The sequence below is a fragment of the Camelus dromedarius genome, chromosome 15 (genome assembly GCF_036321535.1).
Source record: "Camelus dromedarius isolate mCamDro1 chromosome 15, mCamDro1.pat, whole genome shotgun sequence".
NCBI classification, from domain to species: domain Eukaryota; kingdom Metazoa; phylum Chordata; class Mammalia; order Artiodactyla; family Camelidae; genus Camelus; species Camelus dromedarius.
The window spans coordinates 13,594,924-13,616,705 of NC_087450.1; the positions used below are offsets into that span (position 1 = coordinate 13,594,924).

Consider the following 21,782-nt stretch of genomic DNA (forward strand, 5'->3'; position numbering starts at 1 on the left):
GGGGGCAAGGAAAGCAAAGTTAGGGTCAGACAAATGGGTTTTAAAATAGAACACACAGCTCAAGGTCATCTAGGTTAACTCCTTCAATCTTGCCTGGATTCTGCATTTAAAAAAAATGACATTAGTTATTTTTTGTTACAAAAAGAACACCTGTTCAATGTAGGAAATAAAGATATAAAAGAAGAATGTAAAAATCATCCCTAATTCGAACATTTAGAGATTACTATTCCTCACATTTTGGTTTTTGCACAGCCTTCCAGACTTTTTTCTATGCATATAGATGCCTGTGAGAATAGCACTCTTCTGTATTCTGCTCTTTTAAATTAATATGGCCTATTTCCCTATTTTAATTTATTAAATATTCCTCTATACCACCATTCTTCAATGGTTACAGAGTATTCCATTGTACATAGATAAAATAATTTTTTGATCACTGCTCCCCACTGGGTATTTATGTTGTTTCCAATTTTTCACTATTATTAAAACACTGCTGCAATAAGCATATTATAAATTTTTGTGCATTTTCTTAATGGCTTATTCAGGATACATTTTCATAAAATGGGAGTGACCAGATTAATGATCATGCATTTTCTTTAATATGGGTTGCAAAATAGTCCTCCAGAAAGGTGCTATAATTTCTTTTCTTTTTTTTTATTTGTTAATTGTTTATTGATCAAGAGAAACTACTCCTTAACCCAGATATTCATAGTTCATAGTTTTATAGTTCAGGAACACAGGTAAATGATAAAGTCAACCCAAAGAAATTCTTTCCATTCCAAGATCACTTTGCACTCTGAAAGATACCAGCCTTCCTCATCTCCTCAAAATCTTTCATGGAATCGTAATTTCTGTAGAAATCTGCACGTGCCTTCTTCCTTGGTGCAGCCACATCAAACTTACAGAAGCTGCAACTCCTACGGATACAAAATCGCAGACGCTTGGCCAGAAGGTCTCGTACCTGAGGCTTTGTCAAAGCACTGGAAGTCATGGTAGTTACTCTCCTTGAGAGCTCAACAACGTCCTTCTATAATTTCTACATAGACTTTTTCATGGTCTAATTTATAGATCAGTTTTTGTTGGCGCTTCAGGGGGCACTAGAAAAGATGGAATGTCTATCTATAGGATTGAAAGTTTAATATATGTCTACTAAAATCCGTCTTAATACATCCTCGTTTATACTTTGCCTCAGTGATCTGCCAAAGGCTAAGGATGTGTTAAAATCTATCTAGTATAGTATTTCCAACATCTTCTTTTGGAACCTCAAGTTTCTTATTTACATATTTGAATACAATACTATTTGGCATCTAAAGTTTTGTGACAATATAACCTTTGTTGTGAATCATTGCTTTTATCAACATAGAGTGATCCACTGTTTCCTGTTTAATGCTTTATCTCCTTAAATTATTCTTTTTACTTATAGTATAACCCCTGTTTTCTTCTTTTTATTTGTTCTTTTTTTTTATTTATTTCTCCTTTTTTATTTATTTCAAATGTCCTTTTCCCTGGCCTTTTTTTTTTTTTTTTTAAAGCTTTTTACATATCACTGTATCTCAACTGCTCCTTACAAACAGCATGGAGTAGGATTTTATATTTTAACCTAATCTAAGAGCTTATTTATTATCATGACTTACATTTTTATCTTATTTCTGTCTTTTTCTATTATTTACATATTTTATATTTCTAATTCTGTTCCTTTTGACAATTGTATTGAATGGGCAATATATTCTTCCCTTGATCTTAGCCAAAAGGCCAAGAAGCGATGGCAATGTAGTCTTTAAATTTAATGTTTTCCAGTGTTGTGTGAGTGTGTGTGTGACTGTGTGTATATATATAAATATGTAATATAAATATATTTATTGTGATGTTTCGCCAAGCCAATCAGTATTTTTGTACCCCATCATTTTAGTGTCTGCACAGTATTATTACATTATATAAATTTTCCATAATTTATTTGAGTCATCTTCTAATGGTTAGTAAAAATAAATATAACATATAATAAATTATATAATATAAATATATACCATATTATTTATGCAAATATAAATAATGTAAAGTAATATAAATAATGCTATGATGAAAATATACTTAGGGTACTTTTTCACATTTCATCAAAAGATTTTGTTCAAATCTTTCATAGATATTTTTTATTATGGTAAAATACATATATATATGAAATGAAAGTTGCTATTTTAACCATTTTTAAGTGTATAATTCAGTGGCATTCATTACATTCACATTGTTGTATAACCATCATCATTGTCTATTTCCAAAACCCTTTCATAACCAAACAGAAACTCTATTATAACCACTAAGCAATAACTTTCCATTCCCTTCTTCCTCCAGCTCCTGGTAATCTCCAATCTACCTTGTGTCTCTATGAATTTACCTATTCTAAATGTTTCATGTAAGTAGAATCATACAGTATTGTCCTTTTGTGTCTGGTTTATTTCACTTAGCATGTTTCCAGAGTTCATCCATGTATGAGAAACTTCATTCATTTTCCTTCATTCATTTTCACTACATTTTGTTTATCTGGTCATCTGTTAATGGACCCTTAGGTTATTTCCACCTTTTGGCTATTATGAATAATGTTTTCATTGTTGTACGAGTATGTATTTAAGTCCTCATTTTCATTTCTTTTGAGTATATGCCTGGGCGTATAATTGCTGGGTCATATGGTAAGTCTATGTTTAACTTTCTGAGGAGGCACCAAACCATTTTCCACAGTGGCTGCACCATTTTACACTCACACCAGAAATACATGCGGTTCCAATTTTGCCACATCCTCACCAACATTTGTTATTTTCCATTTTTAAAAAATTATTGCCATCTAAGTAGGTATGAAGTGGTATCTCACTGTGGTTTTGGTAACAATGTTGAGCACTTTCCATGTGATTGTTGACTTATATATCTTCCTTGGAGAAATGTCTATTCAAATCCTTTGTCATTTTTTAATTGGGTTGTTTGTCTTTTTGTTATTGAGTTGTAGAGGTTCTTCATATATTCTGGATAGTAAACCCTTATCAGATATGAGCTGCAAATATTTTCCTCCATTCTGTGGATTAGTGCACTTTTATCTCATTACTTTCCCTTAAGAAATTCTTAAACATGTAAATAGCTAAATAAGAGGTATCGTTTATTTTTCAAACATTGATTGCCAAGTTGCCTTCTGGGAAGGTTAGACCAGTTTACAGTCCTTCCATAAGAGATGGCGAATTTTCCTAAGACTTTCTCAATGCTGTTTATGATCTCTTTAAACTTTGTTAAGGTATTAGGTGAAAAATGATTTGTTTTTATTTGCAATGCACTGTATATTGAGATTAAACATTCTACGTACTTATTGTCCATTTGTATTTCATCTTTCATGAAACTCATGGTTTTTTTTTTGTCCAGCTTTCTTTTTGGATTTTTCTCCTTTTTCTCAGTAACTTTTAGATGTTCTTTATATAGGAATATTAATCCTGCATTATATGTTACAGATATATTTTCCCATAGCTTCATTTATGGTCATCCTTGAATCTTAAAACTGTTTTACTTATAGTTAGCCATATTTCAGCTCTGCAAAATAAAGTGACCTCACACATTACACAGCAACAGAAACAAGTTCCCAGATGCCTTCCTTGCAGACATAGTTACAAACTCTGCAGCTCAAATCACCTAATAATTACATCTCTCCAAGCTGTGAGTAGGATTCAGAATATTTAATTCACAGGTCAAATCCTGATTTGAAGTGTTCTGGGCAGGCAACACCATCTTCTCGGGTACTTAGTTTTGACTTCATATTCCTGAGATCCTTCTGGCTTCCTCAAGAAGCAAAATCCCAGCAATGGGGGACTTTGAGGGTCAGGAATCATTTCTCATCACTCCCACGTCATGTTAGGACTCCTAGAAGTCCAGTGCCTGGTAAAGAACAGCAATCCAGGAGAACTATTATGCTTTCTCATATTTCTAGCAGATCTCAGCTGGCCCTGGGTGGGGTTCTGGAGGACTGATTCAGTTGCTTATCATTCATTGTAAGCAGGTAGAAGTGGAAAATTGTGCTCTTAAAACTGTTCATTAAAAATATAATCTTTCTCTGTCTGGGGTCAACATGAGATAATTACTATATTTATGACAAATGATAAATGCTGAAGAGGGTGTGGAGAAAAAGGAACCCTCTCACACTGTTGGTGGGAATGTAGTTTGGTGCAGTCATTATGGAAAACAGTATGGAGGTTCCTTAAAAAACTAAAAAAAAAAAAAAAAAAAAAGACTTACCATATGATCCAGCAGTCCCACTCCTGGGCTTATAAACAGAGGAAGCTCTAATTCAAAAGCTACATGCACCCCAATGTTCATAGCAGTGCTCCTTACAATAGACAAGACATGGAAGCAACTTAAATGTCCATCAACAGATGACTGGATAAAGAAGATGTGGTATGTACATAAATGGAGTACTACTCAGCCATAAAAAAGAATGAAATAATGCCATTTGCAGCAAGACAGATGGACCTGGAGATTGTCATACTAAGTGAAGTAAGCCAGAAAGAGAAAGAAAAATACCACATGATATCACTTATATGTGGAATCTAAAAAAAAAAAAAATGACACAAGTGAATTTATTTACAAACCGAAAATAGACTTGCAGACATAGGAAAGAAACTTATGGTTACCAGGGGGGAAGGGAGGGGTGGAGGTATAAATTGGGAGTTTGGGATTTGCAGATACTAACTACTATATGTAAAACAGATAAACAACAAGGTCTTATATAGCACAGGAAACTATATTCAGTACCTTGCAATAGCCTATAATGAAAAAGAATATAAAAAAGGAATATACATATACATGTATAACTGAATCACTATGCTGGACACCAGAAATTAACACAACATTGTGAACCAACTGTAATTCAATTAAAAAAATAATTACTATATTTAGAAGGCAAACATTTCCAGCTTCTAACCTGGCAGAGATTTAAACATCCATGTGAAAGGAGAGACTGGAAATATCCAAATAAATAAAGAGTACCAACTAAAAGGGGATGATAGCTACCAGGAAGAAGAGGATAAAAAGTGTCTAAACACTTAGGTCAGAAAGCCCCCCTTTCATCAGAGCTTTCCCTGGGCTAAGGCAAGGCTCCCGGGACTTACCTTGATGAAAGAGTACAGGGACTTTCCATAGAGCCTCTTGAAGTTCGCACGGATGTCCAACATGTCAATCTCCGCTCGAGAAACCATCACTCTGATGAGGGTGTCATCATCGGTGCCCAGGCCCTAAGGGAGAGAACAAGGTTCCCGCGTAGCAAAGCTGAGCTGGTTTTCAGATAATGCTTTGGTTTGTGGTCTGTCACGGCAAGACTAGGTATCAGTCCCCTGATGACGTCCTTTGCCCCATAACCTTAGAGGCTCGTGTAATATCGATCCTCACCGTGGGGTTCAAGGCTTTCCCCAACTTATCTTTCCCACACTCTGAGTTCTGACCAGGGGAGATTGCTCTCTGCCCTTCTGGACACATATCCTGTGTTTCCAGCCTGTCTGCCTCACCTACCGTGATGCCCCCACCATGTTATCCTTTTCTTCCCAGCTCTACCATCCTTCCTAGTGTATGAAATCCCCTGATGTAAAACTTCCTTTAAGGTCCTGCTCATACACCAGCTTCTTTATATATTCTCTTCTGATCCTCCCCTCCAAACAAACATTAAAAAAAAATACCTTTTCCTCTGTGTTCCTGTAATATTTGAGTTCTCTTACATTCTGTTTTGTTCTTACTGGTGTTTTGCACATACCTGCCTTCCTCTCAAGGCTAGAAGTTCTTTGGGAGCAAAAACTGCATTTTGATCTTTCTTGCCGCTCCCATGGTTCTCAATAAGTGTGCTTGCATGTACAGTGCATGGTTTGGAGCTGAGGCTCTGAAGCCAGTCTGCCAGTGTTTACACCCCTGCTCCATTACTTTCCTCACTGAGGACCTTGGGCAAATTGCCTCGCCTCTCTGTGCTTCAGTTTTCTCATCTGTAAAACGGGAGCTGATAACAGCACCTGCCCCATAGAGCTGTTGTGGGGATAAATTTAACCTATACATGCAAATCATCAGCCACAGTGATCACACATTATAAGTAATAAATAATACCCAGCATCATTATTAGCAGGCACTCAGTGAAGTATTGGAAAAATTGAACTGAATAGTTCAGGCTGATCTTGGCTAATTCGTGTGAGGGATATAAGTAAACATAGGAAGGTGGACACAAGACGCGGCAGAGCCATTCAGATGCTAACAATGAGGCCATTTACCTTCATAGATTTATAAAGCCTTTCAGCAAAATATGCGGGCTTGTTCCTCATGCACTTTACTGTCAAGAGATAATAAAAAAGGTTACAGATAAAATCTACGAGAAGAAAGTGACAGTAGTTCCCTCTGTTTCTACAAGGTATGAAGTAGTATCTCTTGATTGCTTTGTCGAAAAAATTGAGCCAGTGTTTTATGAGCATAGGTGTATTGCAAGTGCTCAAGGCTGGGCAGGCTCACTGGAGATTCGGGCAGACCGAAGAAACTCTCGGAGCCATATGTACCTCTGACGTGTCTTTATTCTCGAGCAGTACACAGGCTTCAGTGGCCTTGGTGGTGGCAGAAAGTCCCGCCTGACTTATATATCAAGGCAAACAAAGCTGGCATCTAGCCAAGTATTACCCAGGAGCTAACCAGTGTGCTTGCGTAGTGCAAATTATGCTAACACTACATGGGTACTGTGCGTGTGGGACAACATAGCTGAGTCACTGGGCACTGGATGTCCGGCCAGGGAGCCTGAGTGACTCCATTTTCCCTACAATAGGTTATGCCCGTTCACAGATAGAGAGTACCCTCAATTTACTGTCAAGTTCCTGGAGAAATAATTAATAAAGGCCATTAAAGCAACAGGCAGCATGTAGTTTCAAAAAGACTATTATGATCTGTACCACATGAAACAGTTACTAGTTCTAACCATTCACAGACTTGCAAGATGCAGCTAGTATAAGATTACCCTTTCCATGTACTGAGATAGAAAGGAACAGAGGACATAAAATATATAAAGCCACGTGGTACAATTACAATCAAGTTGTATATTAACATTTCTTGCTTAAAATTCTGGATCACACATCATGAGTGATTTAAACAATTTTTTTTATCCCCGAAAAAAAATTTCTACAGCCAACATGGCACCAAACTGATAATAAGGAGTAAAGTCTATAAATGTGTGTTTCTCCACTTCCCATTTCTTACCAGCTTACCTATGGCCAGCAGAGCATCTTCAAAGCTACCAGATGTTTCAGATTTAATACTCTGTTCAATATCCTTCTGGGATATCCTTTTGTATTCATCAAACACTACAAACAGTAACAAAATGGAATTATAAATAATAAAAAAAAAATAGAGGAAACTAAAATCTACAGAGAGAATGAGTATCTTTTAACTAGACCACACTATTTATTCTTTGGTATATTTCAAGACGAAACTAATTAGCAATATGGCAGGAGGCATATGGCAAGTAGAAGGCGCCAAAGGAGAGGAGGAAGGAATATCATGAGTCTTGGAGGACATCCGGCAAATCCTTTCCTTACGTGGGACCTTGTTTTCTCACACTTAAAATGGAGATAACCTCTGGAGAGATTTTCTTGGTTTCCTTAACAAGCAGAATGTCTCTTTAATTTTGGCTTTGCAGTCACCTGTATGTTCATCTTCCTTTTGGCTCATCAGAACTAGAGCAATTCTACCTCTTCAAAACTGAGTCACATTTGATAACAGCTGGTTGCATCTTTTAATAGATCTTAAGATAATTTAAATGTTCTCTGCTTTTTTACCAAGTATTTTTGAATACTATGGACATATTTTCCTCTCCTGCTGCCTCCTTCTAGAGCCTTCTTAGAGAGGATATCTGTTTTACCTGCCTTCTTTGGGATGCTACCCCAGCCCCATCAAAGTGATTCTCAAAGGGCTGTCAATCCAAGGATACCCCATAAGCTCCAACAAATGAGTGACCAGTTCCTCCAACCAGGACAAATTGGTCTTACCCTCCTGGGAATTTTTCAATTGAGCAGACCATGAGGATGGCCAAGAGCACCGAGTCATCTTTACCCTCAGAGAACATAAGAATCACCTGGAAACCTCTTAGACTCCCTGGGTGTCACTCTCAGAAATTCTAAGTCAGCCAGTCTGAAGTAGGGGCTACGAGAATCAGCATTTTTAATGGAGACTGGATTTTAGGAAACTCTGTCTCACAAATACATCCATGAGTCCCTTCTACCGAGATCCCCAGAACTGCCTTGATTTCTATTCTTTCTGGAGCTGTTTAGCTCTCTGTTCAATTCAATGGGCCACTAGTATTTTCCATTTCCCTCTTGTCTCATTCTATATTATTTCCTCTTCTCCTATGTAAGTATTCAGTGTATACTGCTTGAAATTAAAAAATCTAATTGACACATTATCTAAGCCTCAGTATTCTCCACTGCAAATTGGGGAAAATACAGCTGCTTTTTTGGGATGTTGTAACAAACAATGCTCAACAATATGCTTAGCTCTGTACCTTGAAGAGAATTAACAAAACAATTGTTTTGAATCCTCACTATTACTGTTGGTTGGTAAGAAAATTATGTTTTCTTTATCCAAATAATGTTTCAAAGATTTTCTTCCAGTGGCTTACAAGCAGATATTTTATAACTGCCCAACTACTGATTTTTTCTCCCGGAAGTGAAAATTGTTAAAAATGTATTTGCATTGTTTCTGGGACCTGCAATTCTCAGAAAACACCACCAGGGGGAGATTTGTGTTGTGAGTAATCAGGCAAGGAAAGGCAAAAAAATAGGGAGCTTAGTCAGAAGTTGGTGCATCTGATGAGAGCCCAAGGCATTTATTAATCACCTACTGTCACTGTGGCACATCTGAAATAATTGCAACTTCCAAATGTGTTGTAATTTTCAATTACTTTGTTTATGTTTCCAATTTAGCAAACTCATTCTTCTCAAATTTCCTGCAAGTTTTGTAAATTGTGATATAAGGGCCTAGTGAGGTTTGTAAAATTAGGATCTAGCAGTAAAGACCTAAAGAGCTTATATAAAAGATGAAATATCTTATTAAACCTTTATTGCTGTTTACAAGAAGAAAATAAATCTGACACCAAATATTCTACAACTGTATAGGATCTTTTTTCCCAAAGAAGTTAAAAGCACATGACAAAGACCAGCATTATCAGAAGCCAATTAGAAACACTACACATAGGAAATAAAATGTGCAATTATCCACTATTCATCTTATGCAACATACCAGCTAAAGAAATCACTTCTATTAGCTTTACAACCTGGATGTTACATAGGAATAAATGTCAAGCAATGTTTCTATTTTATTGCTTGCTGAAGTACTAAAGATTTTTTTTTTTAATATAGCTAAATTTCAGTGGAGCTGCTTTAGAAAAAGGACTGCCTACGTGAAGGTCAGTTTCCTCCACACAGGAATGCCAAACTTCTATGAATACGTTGTCTATCTGCTAGTTATTCATAATTAATCTCTCAGAATTGGCCCTCATGTACCTTGTACTCATAAATTTCCAAGGTAAGACATCTAGGAAAGCTCAGTACAATTAAGGTCTCTGTCCTGAGTAAAGGAAAAAAGGTTACCAATTATGGTAATAGAATTTTTCACCATCTTTCAAACAGTTTCTTTGGAAGATGAGGCAAGTCGCTTACCGTGCAACAGATGATTTTGATTCCGCGAGCAGAGAATAGTTAGAAATTTCACCTCATCTGTCCCCCATTTCTTCTCTCCAGCCTCATACAGATCCTGAAGCCAAGCAAAGCACAAGTTTAAAACACAACACAGAATGTGCCAGGACCTACGCAAATATTTCCAGAACTTCAAAGAGCGGAGTTGGCTTGGTTTTATTTTGTTGGTGACAGGGGTGGAAGTGGTGTTGGCAGTGAGTGGAAATGACTCAGGATTTTTCCTTAGATAGAAGACTAATGGGACTCTGATCTCTCCTTGAGAGTTAGAGCAAACACCAGCAGCTTCCTATTTACAGACTGCATGGTTCTGTCTTAAAAGCTAAAAAGAATGCCCTGGACTTGGGCTGTCCCATGCAGTAGCCACTAACCACATGTAGCTATTTAAAATTTAAAGTTAATTAAAATTAAATACATTTAAAATTCAACTCCTCAGTCACACTAGCCACATTACAAGCGCTCAGTGGCCATATGTGGCTAGTGGCTACTCACAGTGGACAGGGCAGATGCAGAACATTTTCAACACTGTGGAAAGTTCTATTGGATAACGTCTCTCTGTAATGATCAGCGAGTTGCTTGAGACAACAGGTCTCACAGTAGAACCAGGACCCTTTTAGTAACTGCTTATATCCCAACCAGGAAGGAATATAAGAAATTGATTTTGGTTGCTTTAATTATATGATTGAGAAATCAAAACTACTGTTCATCTCATCTCACGCCCATCAGGATGGCTGCTATTAACAACAAACAAACAAACCAAAAATAACACGTGTTGATGAGGATGTGAAGAAATTCCATTCTCATGGAATTCTGGCTTTCCAGACGCCCTCTCTTGAAACGCAGCCCCTGGAGAGGCCACATGTAGGAGATCCGTTTGAAGACCCAGAGATGAGCCCAGCCTTTGAGTCATCGCAGCCCAGACACCAACACAGGAGTGAAGGAGCCTCCAACCCTCCAGCCATTTGCGTCACCTCTGGCTGTTCGAATCTTCCCAGCTAAGACCTCAGACACTACAGAGCGCGGACAAGCCGTCTCAGCTGTGCCTTGTCTGAATTATTGACCCACAGAATCCATGGGCATAATAAAATGGTGGTGGATTAATGTCACTAAGTTTGAGGTGGTCTGTCACACAGCAGCAGTGAGTAGAGCACGTGGGTGAAGAACGAACTTTCCATCTGTCACAGTACGGTACTTCTGTAAAATACCTTAAAAATGAACTTGAAAAGAGTAGTTTTAGTAATGGGTAGAAAATGGTATCTTTTTGCGTTCGGATTTTTAACATCGTTAGTGAGGCTGGACAGTCTTTGGTGTATTTGCCGTTTCATTTCTGTTTTTCCTTTTTTTGAGTTGCCTGTTAATGTCCATTGTCTTTTTTTATTTTTTTAAGAAATGAGGCATTCTTATTCATGGTATCAAATTTATGTTTGAATGAAGTTTACCTATATACTTCATATATTAAGCTTATAATTCATAGGGTGAAACTTCTCCCCATTCTATCATTTGATCTTTAATTCTGCTTGTGGTAATGTTTACTAAAACAATTAGTTTTTTTTTGTTTTTTTTTTTTTAATACAGCCAAACTACCAACCCTTTTCCTTTATGGCTTCTGCCTTGAAAGAAAATGCATACAAAATCCTTTCCCAGCTCCGATTAAAAAGAAAAAATTTATTCTTTAAGACAGTACCTTAATGACACTTTATTTACATTAAAAATGTCAATCTATTTGGAATTTATTATGAGGCAAAGTGAAAGTAGGGATCTAACTTTATTTTTTCCAAAATGGTTAACCCATTGTCCCAACTCCACTAAGTAATCTGTGTTTTCCTCAGTGACTTGAAACATGCCCTGTGTCTTCTCACACAGGCGTGGTTCTGCTCTTAGACTTTCTAATCCTTCCATTGGCTTCTTTCTGTTCTTACACCAGGACCAAACACTTTATTTTTACCTTTATTATGCATTTAAACATATATTAGGGCAAGTCTGTCTACACCCTCCTTGTCTCAGAGTCTAATCGCCACTGTCTTTCCCCTGTAGTCCTCCTCCTCTCTGACTGCTCTGTCCTCATCTTCTGAGCTCTGGAGATTTTTTCAGTATCACTGCCCACAACAATGATTGTTTTCTGCAATGTCATTTCTGATCATTCCTGCTTCTAATAAACATTTAGATTCTGTCTGTCCTTGCTTCATCCAAGAACATTTCTCCTCCACTCTTCTAGCCCTCTTTCTCTCTGCTTGCCCTCCATCCAGCTCCATTTTTATCTCCATCATTTTCTCATTGCATTTTTTTTAGCTCTCATTTAATTAAAATTCATTGTTCTCTCATTTGTTCCCCGCCCAAGCCATAATTCTTCCATAGCAGGTCTGTCAACCTCAGCCCTGTCAGCATTTGGGACCACCCCCTACCCCAACCCGTGCACTGGAGGGTGTGCAGCAGCAGCCCTGGCCTCCACCCACGAACTGCCAGCAGCACCCCACTTTCCTGCCTGCTTTCCAGACCCTGCCACATGCCCTGGGAGGGACACACAACTGCCCCTGGTTGAGAGCTACTGATCGACAGCTTTTGTTTGACACTCAACCCTAAACACCTTAGGAAATAGCAAAATGCACTCTCCACCTGCGAGGAGGCTGTAACAGCCCTGGTTATACTTGCCGCCCCTGTGCGGTCAGCAGCCCCCTTTGCTCCCAACTGCCCTGGTTTGGACGGTCTTTTATAGGGTTATGGTCGGCCCATCGAGGGGCTCCACATGGGGGCCTGACTTCTCCCTCACCTACTGGACACGTGCCAGGAGCGAACCTTTGGCGTTCCTTCCAAAATGACTAAACCACCTCCTGCTCCTTGTGAAGGGTCCTCACAGCACGAGCACTCATGGACCAGGTGACTCCGGACCTTCTTCACCCCCACCTAGGGCCCTGCTCTGAACATGGGCCAGAGGCCCCCCACGGAGTAACAGGTCCTGAGAGGACACAGGCCACTGATACCAGCTCAGCAGCTCAGCCAGGCAAGCAAGTCACACCTGACCAACGACTTCTACAGAGTCCTCCCCAGACAGACCTACTGATGGATCACCTCCAGGAAGGGGACCTTCTCCTGGTCAGTTCCATTGTGCCCAAAGCTTGCCATGTGCTTATACACGTATCTCATTTAATCCTCACAACGTGCTTTCATGGAAGGAAAAGAAAATCGCGATGCCCGATTCAAGCCATTCTTAGTGCCCGCTGTTCTGAGCACTGAGTGCAGAAACAGCTGCTTTCTCTGCGCCCAGCGTCACAGGGGCAGCAGGGCAGCCGCGTCCCGGGTGCCGGCTGGGCCGGGCTCTGCTGGGTAGTGGCTGTGCTCTCGTCTGCGCCAGGATCCCGAGCGACCTGGAATCCGTCTCTTCCTTACAGTCCCATGTTCACCGTCGTGCCTCGGTTTGTTCCCAGGCCACACAGCGTTTGACTTGGGATCTGCTGATTTTCATGCTCTTTCCATCTTTAAATGATGCACTGTCTACCCGGACCTGGCTTTTCCCCCAGAACGAGGTGAAGTCGAGTCTTCTTAGAGCTCCTCACTGTTCATGTGGCTGAATTTCAAGCAGGAGCACTTGCTGCCAGTCCAGCGGGGGCAGCTGAGACGCAGCCCAAGTCTTTCCTGAGGAGCCCCCCTCCCCCCACCCCATTTCCATGAAGCTGTTGTGCCTGCTTCCAGCTGGGGAGGGGAGTGATGGTGTGGGAGGTTTAGCCTCTTTTCTGGGGGCAGGAATGGCCCCCCTGTGTCCTTGGCCCAGGTTTGCTGCCCATCTGGCATTTGAATGGCCCTCCTCCATGGTTTCCAGTGTTGACGCAGATTCTCCTCTATTTTTGTATTTCCCAATTTGTTTGTTTTTCACAAGGGAATCAAATATGTGCCATCTTCTAACAAAAGCTCCAAAGGGCATTTTTCATATGTTATGAATGTCTTTTTACAGCAGGAATTCTGAACACTACCTATTACTTCCTGTAGTGCAGTTTTCATCCCAAGAATAGATAAAATCAGACTCTTAGATAACAGCCTCACTGTATTTTTAATTTTCTTCCTGTTATAATAAATTACCACCTTATTCCACCTGCCCTGATAATTCTTCTCACCTCAGACTCATTTACTTTCCTACAGCAAAATCCAGCCATACTTCCCAAAGTTTGCAAAGGTCCCTTGCTACTGATGCACGTAGCATAGATTGACCAAGTTTTCCTATTGCCTTATCTTGGAAGAAGAGCTGAAACCTTGGCTGAAGTTGTTAAATTCCTGGCCTCTTCGTAAGACTCGGAGGATCCAGAAAAACCCTCTTCTGAGTTCCACTCCCTGAGTCCAACCTCCTCCAGCCCAAATTTGTTTGGAAGCACTTTTCACCTGGTCACTTCCAAGAACTGTGCTCCTTGAAGAACCTCAAAATATTTATTTGGTGAATTGCATGGTTTTTGTTTTGTTTTAAATGTAGGTATAAATGACATAGAACATTATGTTAGTTTCAGGTGTAAAACGTAATGATTTGATGTTTGTGAATATTGCAAAGTGATCACAACAGTGAGTCTAGCTAGCATCCGTCACCATACACAGTGACAGAATTTTTTTTCTTATGATGAGGACATTTAAGATCTATCCTCTTAGCAATTTTCAAATATGCAATACAGTGTTATTAACTGTACTATTAGAAAAATACCATATGAGATCGCTCATATGTGGAATCTAAAAAACAAACAAACAAACAAACAAAAACAAAGCGTAAATATAGGACAGAAATAGACTGAGAGAGAGAGAATACAGACTTGTGGTTGCCAGGGGGGCGGATGGTGGGAAGGGATAGACTGGGATTTCAAAATTGTAGAATAGATAAACAAGATTATACTGTATAGCACAGGGAAATATACACAAAACGTTACGGTAGCTCACAGAGAAAAAAATGTGACAATTAGTGTGTATATGTCCATGTATGACTGAAAAATTGTGCTGAACACTGGAATTTGACACAACATTGTAAAATGATTATAAATCAATAAAAAATGTTTTAAAAAAGTGTACTATTATCACCATGCTGTATATTACATCCTCATGACTTATTTATAACTGTAAGTCTGTACTGTTTGACCCCCTTTACCCATTTTACCCACTCCCTACTCCCTGCTTCTGGCAACCGCCAATCTGTTCTCTGTATCTATGAGCTTGTTTTGTTGTTGTTGTTTGTTTGTTTGGATTCCACATATAAGTGAGAGCAAACAGTATTTGTCTTTCTCTTTCTGACTTACTTACCTTAGCATAATGCCCTCAAGGTCCATCCATGTTGTCACAAATGATAAGATTTGACTCTTTTTTGTGACTGAATAGTAGTATTCCATTGTACATATGCACCACAATTTCTTTATCCATTCATCTATTGATGGACACTGAGGTTGCTTCCGTATATTGGCTATGGTAAGTAATACTGCAATGAACATGTAGGCGCATGTATCTTTTCAAGTTAGTGTTTTCATTTTTTTTTCCAGTAAATACCAGAAGTGAAATTGCTGGATCACAAGGTAGTTCTATTTGTATTCTTCCGAGGAAGCTTCGTACTATTTTTCATAGTGGCTGCACCAATTTACATCCCCACCGACAGTGCATGAGGGCTCCCCTTTTTTTACAGCCTTGTCAACACTTGTTATTTGTTGTCTTTTTGATGACAGCCATTCTGACAGGTGTGAGGTGACATCTCATTGTGGTTTTGTTTGCATTTCCCTGATCATTAGTGATGTTGAGCATCTTTTCATGTGTCTGTTGGCCGTCTGTATGTCTTTAGAAAAATGTCTACTCAGACCTTCTGCCCATCTTAAAAACAGATTGTTTGGGGTTTTTGCTCTTGAGTTGTTTGAGTTCTTTGTATATTTTGGATATTAACCCTTTATCAGATATGTGATTTGCAAATATTTTCTTCTGTTCAGTAGGTTGCCTTTTCATTTTGTTGATGGTTTCTTTTGCTGTGCAGAAACTTTTTAGTTTAATGTAGTCCCACTTTTTAGTTTTGCTTTTGGTGTCAGATTAAAATCATTGCCAAGACCTAAGTCTTATAGCCTATCAGCTATGTTTTCTTCTGGGAGAATTATGGTTTCTTACACTCAAGTCTTTAATCCATTTTTGAGTGAATTTTTGTGTATGGTGTAGACAGCAGTCCAGTTTCATTCTTTTACTTGTGGCTGTTCAGTTTTCCCAATACCATTTATTGAAGAGACTATCTTTTTTCCCATTGTATATTCTTGCCTCCTTTTTCATAAATCAATTGACCATATATTTATTTCTGGGCTTTCTATTCTGTTCCATTGATTTATGTGTCTGTTTTAATGCCGATACCTTACTGTTTTGATTACTACAGCTTTGTAATATGAATTGCATGGTTTAAAAAAAAAAATCAGACAGATCTGGATTCAAAGAGCCCAGTTCTATCAGCTATTTGATTTCTGTCCAAGTTATTTAAATCAGTGCAACAGTCTCCTAATCTATAAAACAGAAATAATAATATCTACTCCACAGATTTGTTGTAAGGAAAAAAACAAGTCTTCCACCTAGTCAATGCCTAAAAAAGTGATCATGGATATAATGTTTCAGAAATAAATTCCTTATTAACTCTTCATTTAAATATGGGGTTCCCTGGGCTATAGAGGTTCCTTCCAGCATGTCCCAAAATGCTCTCCTTGAGGTAGCTGGCATTCACATAAGCATCAGAGAGTTACACTGTTTTCAGTACCCTCTCCCTCCTCAAAGCTTCTGGACTGAAGGCAATTTCCTGTATCTCCTCGGTGCAATAGGCCTCCCTGAGTCCTCAGAACTCTTAGGACCCATCTACTCCTCTCCCTTCTAGTGAAAGCAAAAGGTTCTTTCCTCCAGAATCCATAGAGGTTCCTACCTCACATACTGAATGGGACCAATCTCTCTCTAAGGTTGTATATTGGTTAAGAGTATAGAGTCTAGATCCAAATTGCCTAGGTTCAAATCCAAGTTCTGTCATTTATTATCTTTGTGAACTTGAGAAAGGAACTTGACTTCTCTGAGCCTCAATTTTCCTTGTCCATAAAATGGGGATAGCAATACTTATTTCATAGAGTTACTGCAAGGATGCAATGACTTATGTCATACAAAGAGCTGGGAACAGTGTTTGATATCTGGCAAGAACTCATGATTTTACTAGCTATTATTATTAGTGTTACCTAGCCACAGTAAATACACCAGGGGTTGGTGCCAGGGAAGCAACTGCCTCTTGGGGTTTGGCATTAATTTTACCCAACAGGGTACCCACTGTGCCAAGCCATTTTACATAGGCTGTATCCGATGTTCCCTTTGGGGAGGTAAAAATTTGAGGTCAACAAAGCGAAGGCAGGTCCCTTTACCTCCAAGTGATTCAGAAGACCCTCCAGGCTTCTATGGGGCAGCCACACCACGGTCCCAATGTTAGGAAACATGGAACGCAGGGATGCTTATATAACGATGCCCACGCCACGCCCCAGCCCCACGTATCTCTGTGAGAAACTTCTGCTATTAAGGGTCATCTGTGAGAATCTTTTTTCATAACATATCCCAGCCTGGCCAACATACACTGAAAGAGAAGAGGGTGTCCCCCAACTTGGGCCTGTCTTATTGGTCAAAGAGAAGAAAGAAGCTGCAGTTCAACTCACCTGGGCATCCTGTCTCACGAGAGCATCATCCAGATAATTTCCTACATCCCTGCCACCCTGAGGATGAGAAACACAAACCAAAGAGACTGAGAGAGCATCCAGGAAGATCTGGGGGCTCTGATAAGACAGAATACCTGGGAACCCAAGGACATGGTAATCAGACAGAAGGGGTCATGATTCCAGCCTAGGAAGAGAGGACAGGTGTCTTAGAATGTGCTTGCATTATGCCCATGGCTCTGATCTGACCGAGCACAGGGTGAGCCCAGGGTGGCTCCCTGATGTTATGTGGGTGTCTCTGACAGTTGAAAGGGGCAGGAGGACAAATGCAGCCTGGTGACTGCCCCCACCACTACCACCCCCCCTCTTCCCACCTACCCCCTGCTCCTGGGTCTCCCCAGCTGGCGTCTGTCTTCCTAACTGGCAAATCTACAGAAATCAATTCTGCCAAACAGGGGCTGGGCAGAGAGGAGATCAAGAGACTCAGGGACCAATGTGGGGCTTAAGGAGCCCCTGAAAGTGCCCCATCCCTCTCCAACACCAGCTCGCCGGGAGGGCAGGGTTGAAGCCTTGGACGACTGCCAAACAGTGGCAAAATGGGCTACTTTCCTCTGGTTTGTTGACTGTTTTATTGCTATACTGTCCCAGTGTGCTATGGTCTAGGCATGGCTCAGCAGGGGTAAATCTGGGAGGACAAGAAAAGATAGTAGGAAACAGAAAAGCAGGCTGGCGGAGGGAGGGAGGAAGGAAAAATTAGGGGTTTGAGATTTGCAGATACTAAATACTACATATAAAATAAATAAACAAGGTCCTACTGTATACTGCATAGCACAGGGAGCTATATTCAATATCTTGTAGTAACCCTATAATGGAAAAGAATCCGAAAAATAGTATGTGTATGTGTATAACTGAATCACTTTGCTCTACACCTGAAACTAACACATTGTAAATCAATTATACTTCAATAATAAAACTTAAAAAAAGCAGGCCGGCATTGTTAAGTAAATATCGGAGACAGAGCGAGGTGGGAGTTGGAGATGATTTCCAGCTTCTGCTTTGGCTGTTGGAAGAACAGCCACAACATTAAGAGAAAAAGACAAGCCAGGAAGAAGAGCTGGTTTGGAGGGAAAATGAGTTCGGGTTTCCTTCAGCAGGAATGATTTGAGGTGACGGCAGAATATCTGTAAGGAAACATCTAAAAAGCAGTGAGAAACGAGAGTCTCACACTCAGGAACGAGGTCAGGGATGGAGATAAAATTGTGAAGCTGTGTGAAACATCATGCAAATCCATCTCTCTTTTCTGGCACCCCTGCTCCCACACTAGCGCAGTCCTGCTTTTCTCTCACCTGGAATGCTGAGGGAACCTCCTGCCTCGTCTCCCAGCCTCCAGGTCAATTCATCTTACACATCGCCATGACATGACTCTTCTAAAAAGGAGTTCCAGTCATATCACTCTACTGCTCCCAAACCTTCAGAGGCTCCCCACTGCTCTCCAAAGAAAGTGTGGACTCCTCCCAGCAGAGGATCCTGGTTCATCTTTCCACCTTGCTCATAGAATTACCAGCTCAACTTCCCGGCCAGTTGTTCCCCAAACACACCCCGTGTTTCCTGCCTCCTTGTCTTGTACTGCTGTTCTTCCGGCCGGGAACGCACCCTCCCACACCTATGCCTCTAAAAATCCTAGCCACCCTCTGAGTCCTTTCTGAGCCAGCAGCTCTGCCATGAAGCCGTCTCTTTGTTTCTGCAAACAAAAATCTCTCCTTGATCCTTCCATTTCCTCTGTGCCTCTTTCTGGGGCACTTCCTTTCACGCCTGTGTTATAGCAACCTGTGTACCTGGTATATCCCCTGATGACCATACAAACTTCCAAAGCCCAGGGCTGCCTCTTGGTCATGTTCATCACTTTCAGCGCACTAAGTGGTGGGAGCACCTGGCATGCATCAGGTACTTGTCCGTATAAATGAGAACAGATGGGCACACATGACTAGCCAGAGTCTCTAAAGGAGAGAAGATAAAGCAACAGAGAGAACCAAGAGAAACACAGGGGAATATGCACATTTGGGAGGTTGAGAGGATGAGAAAAGGCTGGAAAAAGGGAGAGAGAGTGAGCGTCTTAATCAAACCCAACCCCATCAAAAGCAGCCAATGGAGGGAGTGACTCACAGCCGACAGAGACACCAGCACCCGCTGGAACATGAAGGAAGTGTCGGAGCGAATGTCATCTTCAAGGCTCCGCCCATATTCTAGCAAGAGAGTAAAATGAGCCTCATCAGTTTTCCAAAAACTGAACTCTGGTAAAATGGTCAAGATAGGTCTAGCCCGTCATCATGGGGGAAATGAGATGTTTCTGGTCCTTAAAATGGGACACCCAGAAGGCGAGGCTGTGATCCCCACTCCGTGGTCCCTACTGTCCGGGGGTCTATCCTGAGTGTGGTCTGCAGGACATGGAGAACTGGAAAGGCTGAGCTGCACGTGGAAAGGCAAACAGAGCGGAGTTCCTGAACCCGTGTCTGGGGACAAGCAGGGGGCTGTCAAGCCCAAGTTCATCACAGCCCCAAGGGGAGAAGACCTGTGATCAGCAAGGTGGGGTGGGGGGAGCCAGCGTGAGAACCAGACTCCCAAGGTTTAGAATTATCTGCTCTTAAACACTTACCAAAAACCTCTTACTGTTTTGTTTTCTTTCTACCAAAGTGCACGTTTATTACAGAAAACTTAGGGGAAAAGAAATAAGCAAAATGAAGGGGGAAAAAACAAAACCTCACCATTAATCTAATTACCCAGAAATAATAATCATTGAGAACATTTTGGAGAATACCCTTCCTCATTTTCCCCCTCATACGCATATTTTTCTTTCTTTAAAAATGGGATCATAAAGGGGAAGGGTATAGCCAGTGGTAGAGCAGGTGCTTAGCATGCATGAGGTCCTGGGTTCAATCCCCAGTACTTCCATTAAATAAATAAATAAACCCTAATTACCTCCCCCTAAAAACAAAAAGTCAAAAAAAAATTTTTTAAATGGGATCATAGCATATCACTTTATAATTTGTCTTTTTCATTTACCCACCTACCACACCGCTGAATGTAATTTAATAATATCCTTCAATATATGTTTTGATGACTGCATAATAGTCCACGGTGTGGACAATATTTTGTTCAGCCTATCTGCTACTGTAGGACATTTTAAGCTAATACAAACAGTACTGAATAAACACTGTGGGAATCTAAGCCTTTGTGCGTTTTTTTTTTTATTATTATTATATTCTTAGGGCAAAAAGGCATGCATCTTTTAAAGGCTCCTCATATGTATTGTTCTCTGGAGATTTTCTTTTTTTCTTTCTTTCTTTTTCTTTTTTTTTTTTTTGCCAGGGGGCAGTAATTAGGTCTGTTTATTTATTTAATGGCAGTACTGGGGATTGAACCCAGGACCTTGTGCACGTTAAGCACACACTCTCCCACTGAGCTATACCCTCCCCGCCGTCCTCTGGAGATTTTTAACAGGGGGGGTAAATGGCTGTCACTCTGAGGTGGCTGCAGGACCTTCAGTCCAGTCTGAAGGTAGGATGGTGGGCCAGACAGCTTCTCCCAGCAGTTCCCTGGAATGCTGAGGTTCACTGGTGGCACCACCCTCTGAATCTCTGCTGGATAAGGAACATCTTTCCAGCTTTCAGGGTAATAAAACACTTCGCCCGGGAGCCTAAGTAGAGTGGCTGGTGCACCTGAGAAGACTTGAAAAGCCATTTGTCTAGACAGGGATCCATCTGAAAGCAGAGCTTGGACCTGAGGATCCCCCTCGGTCAGTGTTTCAGTGAGGAGTGTCTGATCAGTGCATAGCCACCTGCTGCTAGTCTAGTTCTCAGAGCACAGGGCCTCAGCCAGGGCCACTGAGGATGCTACGTACGCAGCTGGTAGGTCTGGTTTATGTGTCGGATCTCCTCTGGCAACCGGGAGGCCAGGATCTCGATCAGGCAGCCCTCGTCCGTGCCAGCTCCCTACATGCAAAACCCAGAGGAGAGAGTGTCAGGACTCAGTTTACCAAGTTGAGTCCCAGGCATAGGAGGAACACAACCGGGAATCTGCAGAGAATAAAGACAACTCACCGAATTCGAGCAACCGGATTTTCTCACTTTTAATTGTCCCACTCAAATTCCAACGTGTTTATCATAATCATTATTTGCAATAACAAACATTTATGGGCTGTTTCTATGTGTTGGTTATTGTTCCAGGTTAGGGACAGTTTCTGCCCTCTGGGGGCTTAGTCCTTCCTTGACCCCCTGTACTTTTCCTTTGAAGGGCAGAATCCTCTGGCAAAGGCTGTTACCTCTTTGTTTTCCCAAAAAGCCTAGCCCAGACCCTTCCACAAGGCTGAGTATTTATCGACATAGCTGAGGAGGGTCACTGTCTCTGA

General features: G+C 40.7%; 2 protein-coding genes and 1 non-coding gene across 4 annotated transcripts in view; all 3 read right to left on the reverse strand.

The window, feature by feature from the left end:
* The window catches only part of ANXA4 (annexin A4), a 63,529-nt gene that overhangs the window by 1,101 nt on the left and 40,646 nt on the right, over window positions 1-21,782 (reverse strand). For both annotated transcript variants that reach the window (XM_031467199.2, XM_031467201.2), the window contains 7 exons: window positions 21,276-21,366; window positions 19,541-19,620; window positions 17,381-17,437; window positions 9,690-9,783; window positions 7,242-7,337; window positions 6,267-6,325; window positions 5,130-5,252 (listed from right to left, as the gene is read on the reverse strand). In XM_031467199.2, coding sequence (XP_031323059.1) covers window positions 5,130-5,252; window positions 6,267-6,325; window positions 7,242-7,337; window positions 9,690-9,783; window positions 17,381-17,437; window positions 19,541-19,620; window positions 21,276-21,366 — 600 coding nt within the window. The remainder of the gene's footprint in view (window positions 1-5,129; window positions 5,253-6,266; window positions 6,326-7,241; window positions 7,338-9,689; window positions 9,784-17,380; window positions 17,438-19,540; window positions 19,621-21,275; window positions 21,367-21,782) is intronic.
* LOC135323055 (cytochrome c oxidase subunit 6C-like) lies at window positions 5-5,121 on the reverse strand. The gene has a single exon (XM_064494421.1). The coding sequence runs from the start codon at window positions 986-988 to the stop codon at window positions 782-784; it is 207 nt and encodes a 68-aa protein (XP_064350491.1). The 5' UTR covers window positions 989-5,121; the 3' UTR covers window positions 5-781.
* TRNAV-AAC (transfer RNA valine (anticodon AAC)) lies at window positions 20,776-20,853 on the reverse strand. Its single transcript has one exon. It is a non-coding gene; the product is annotated as a tRNA-Val (tRNA).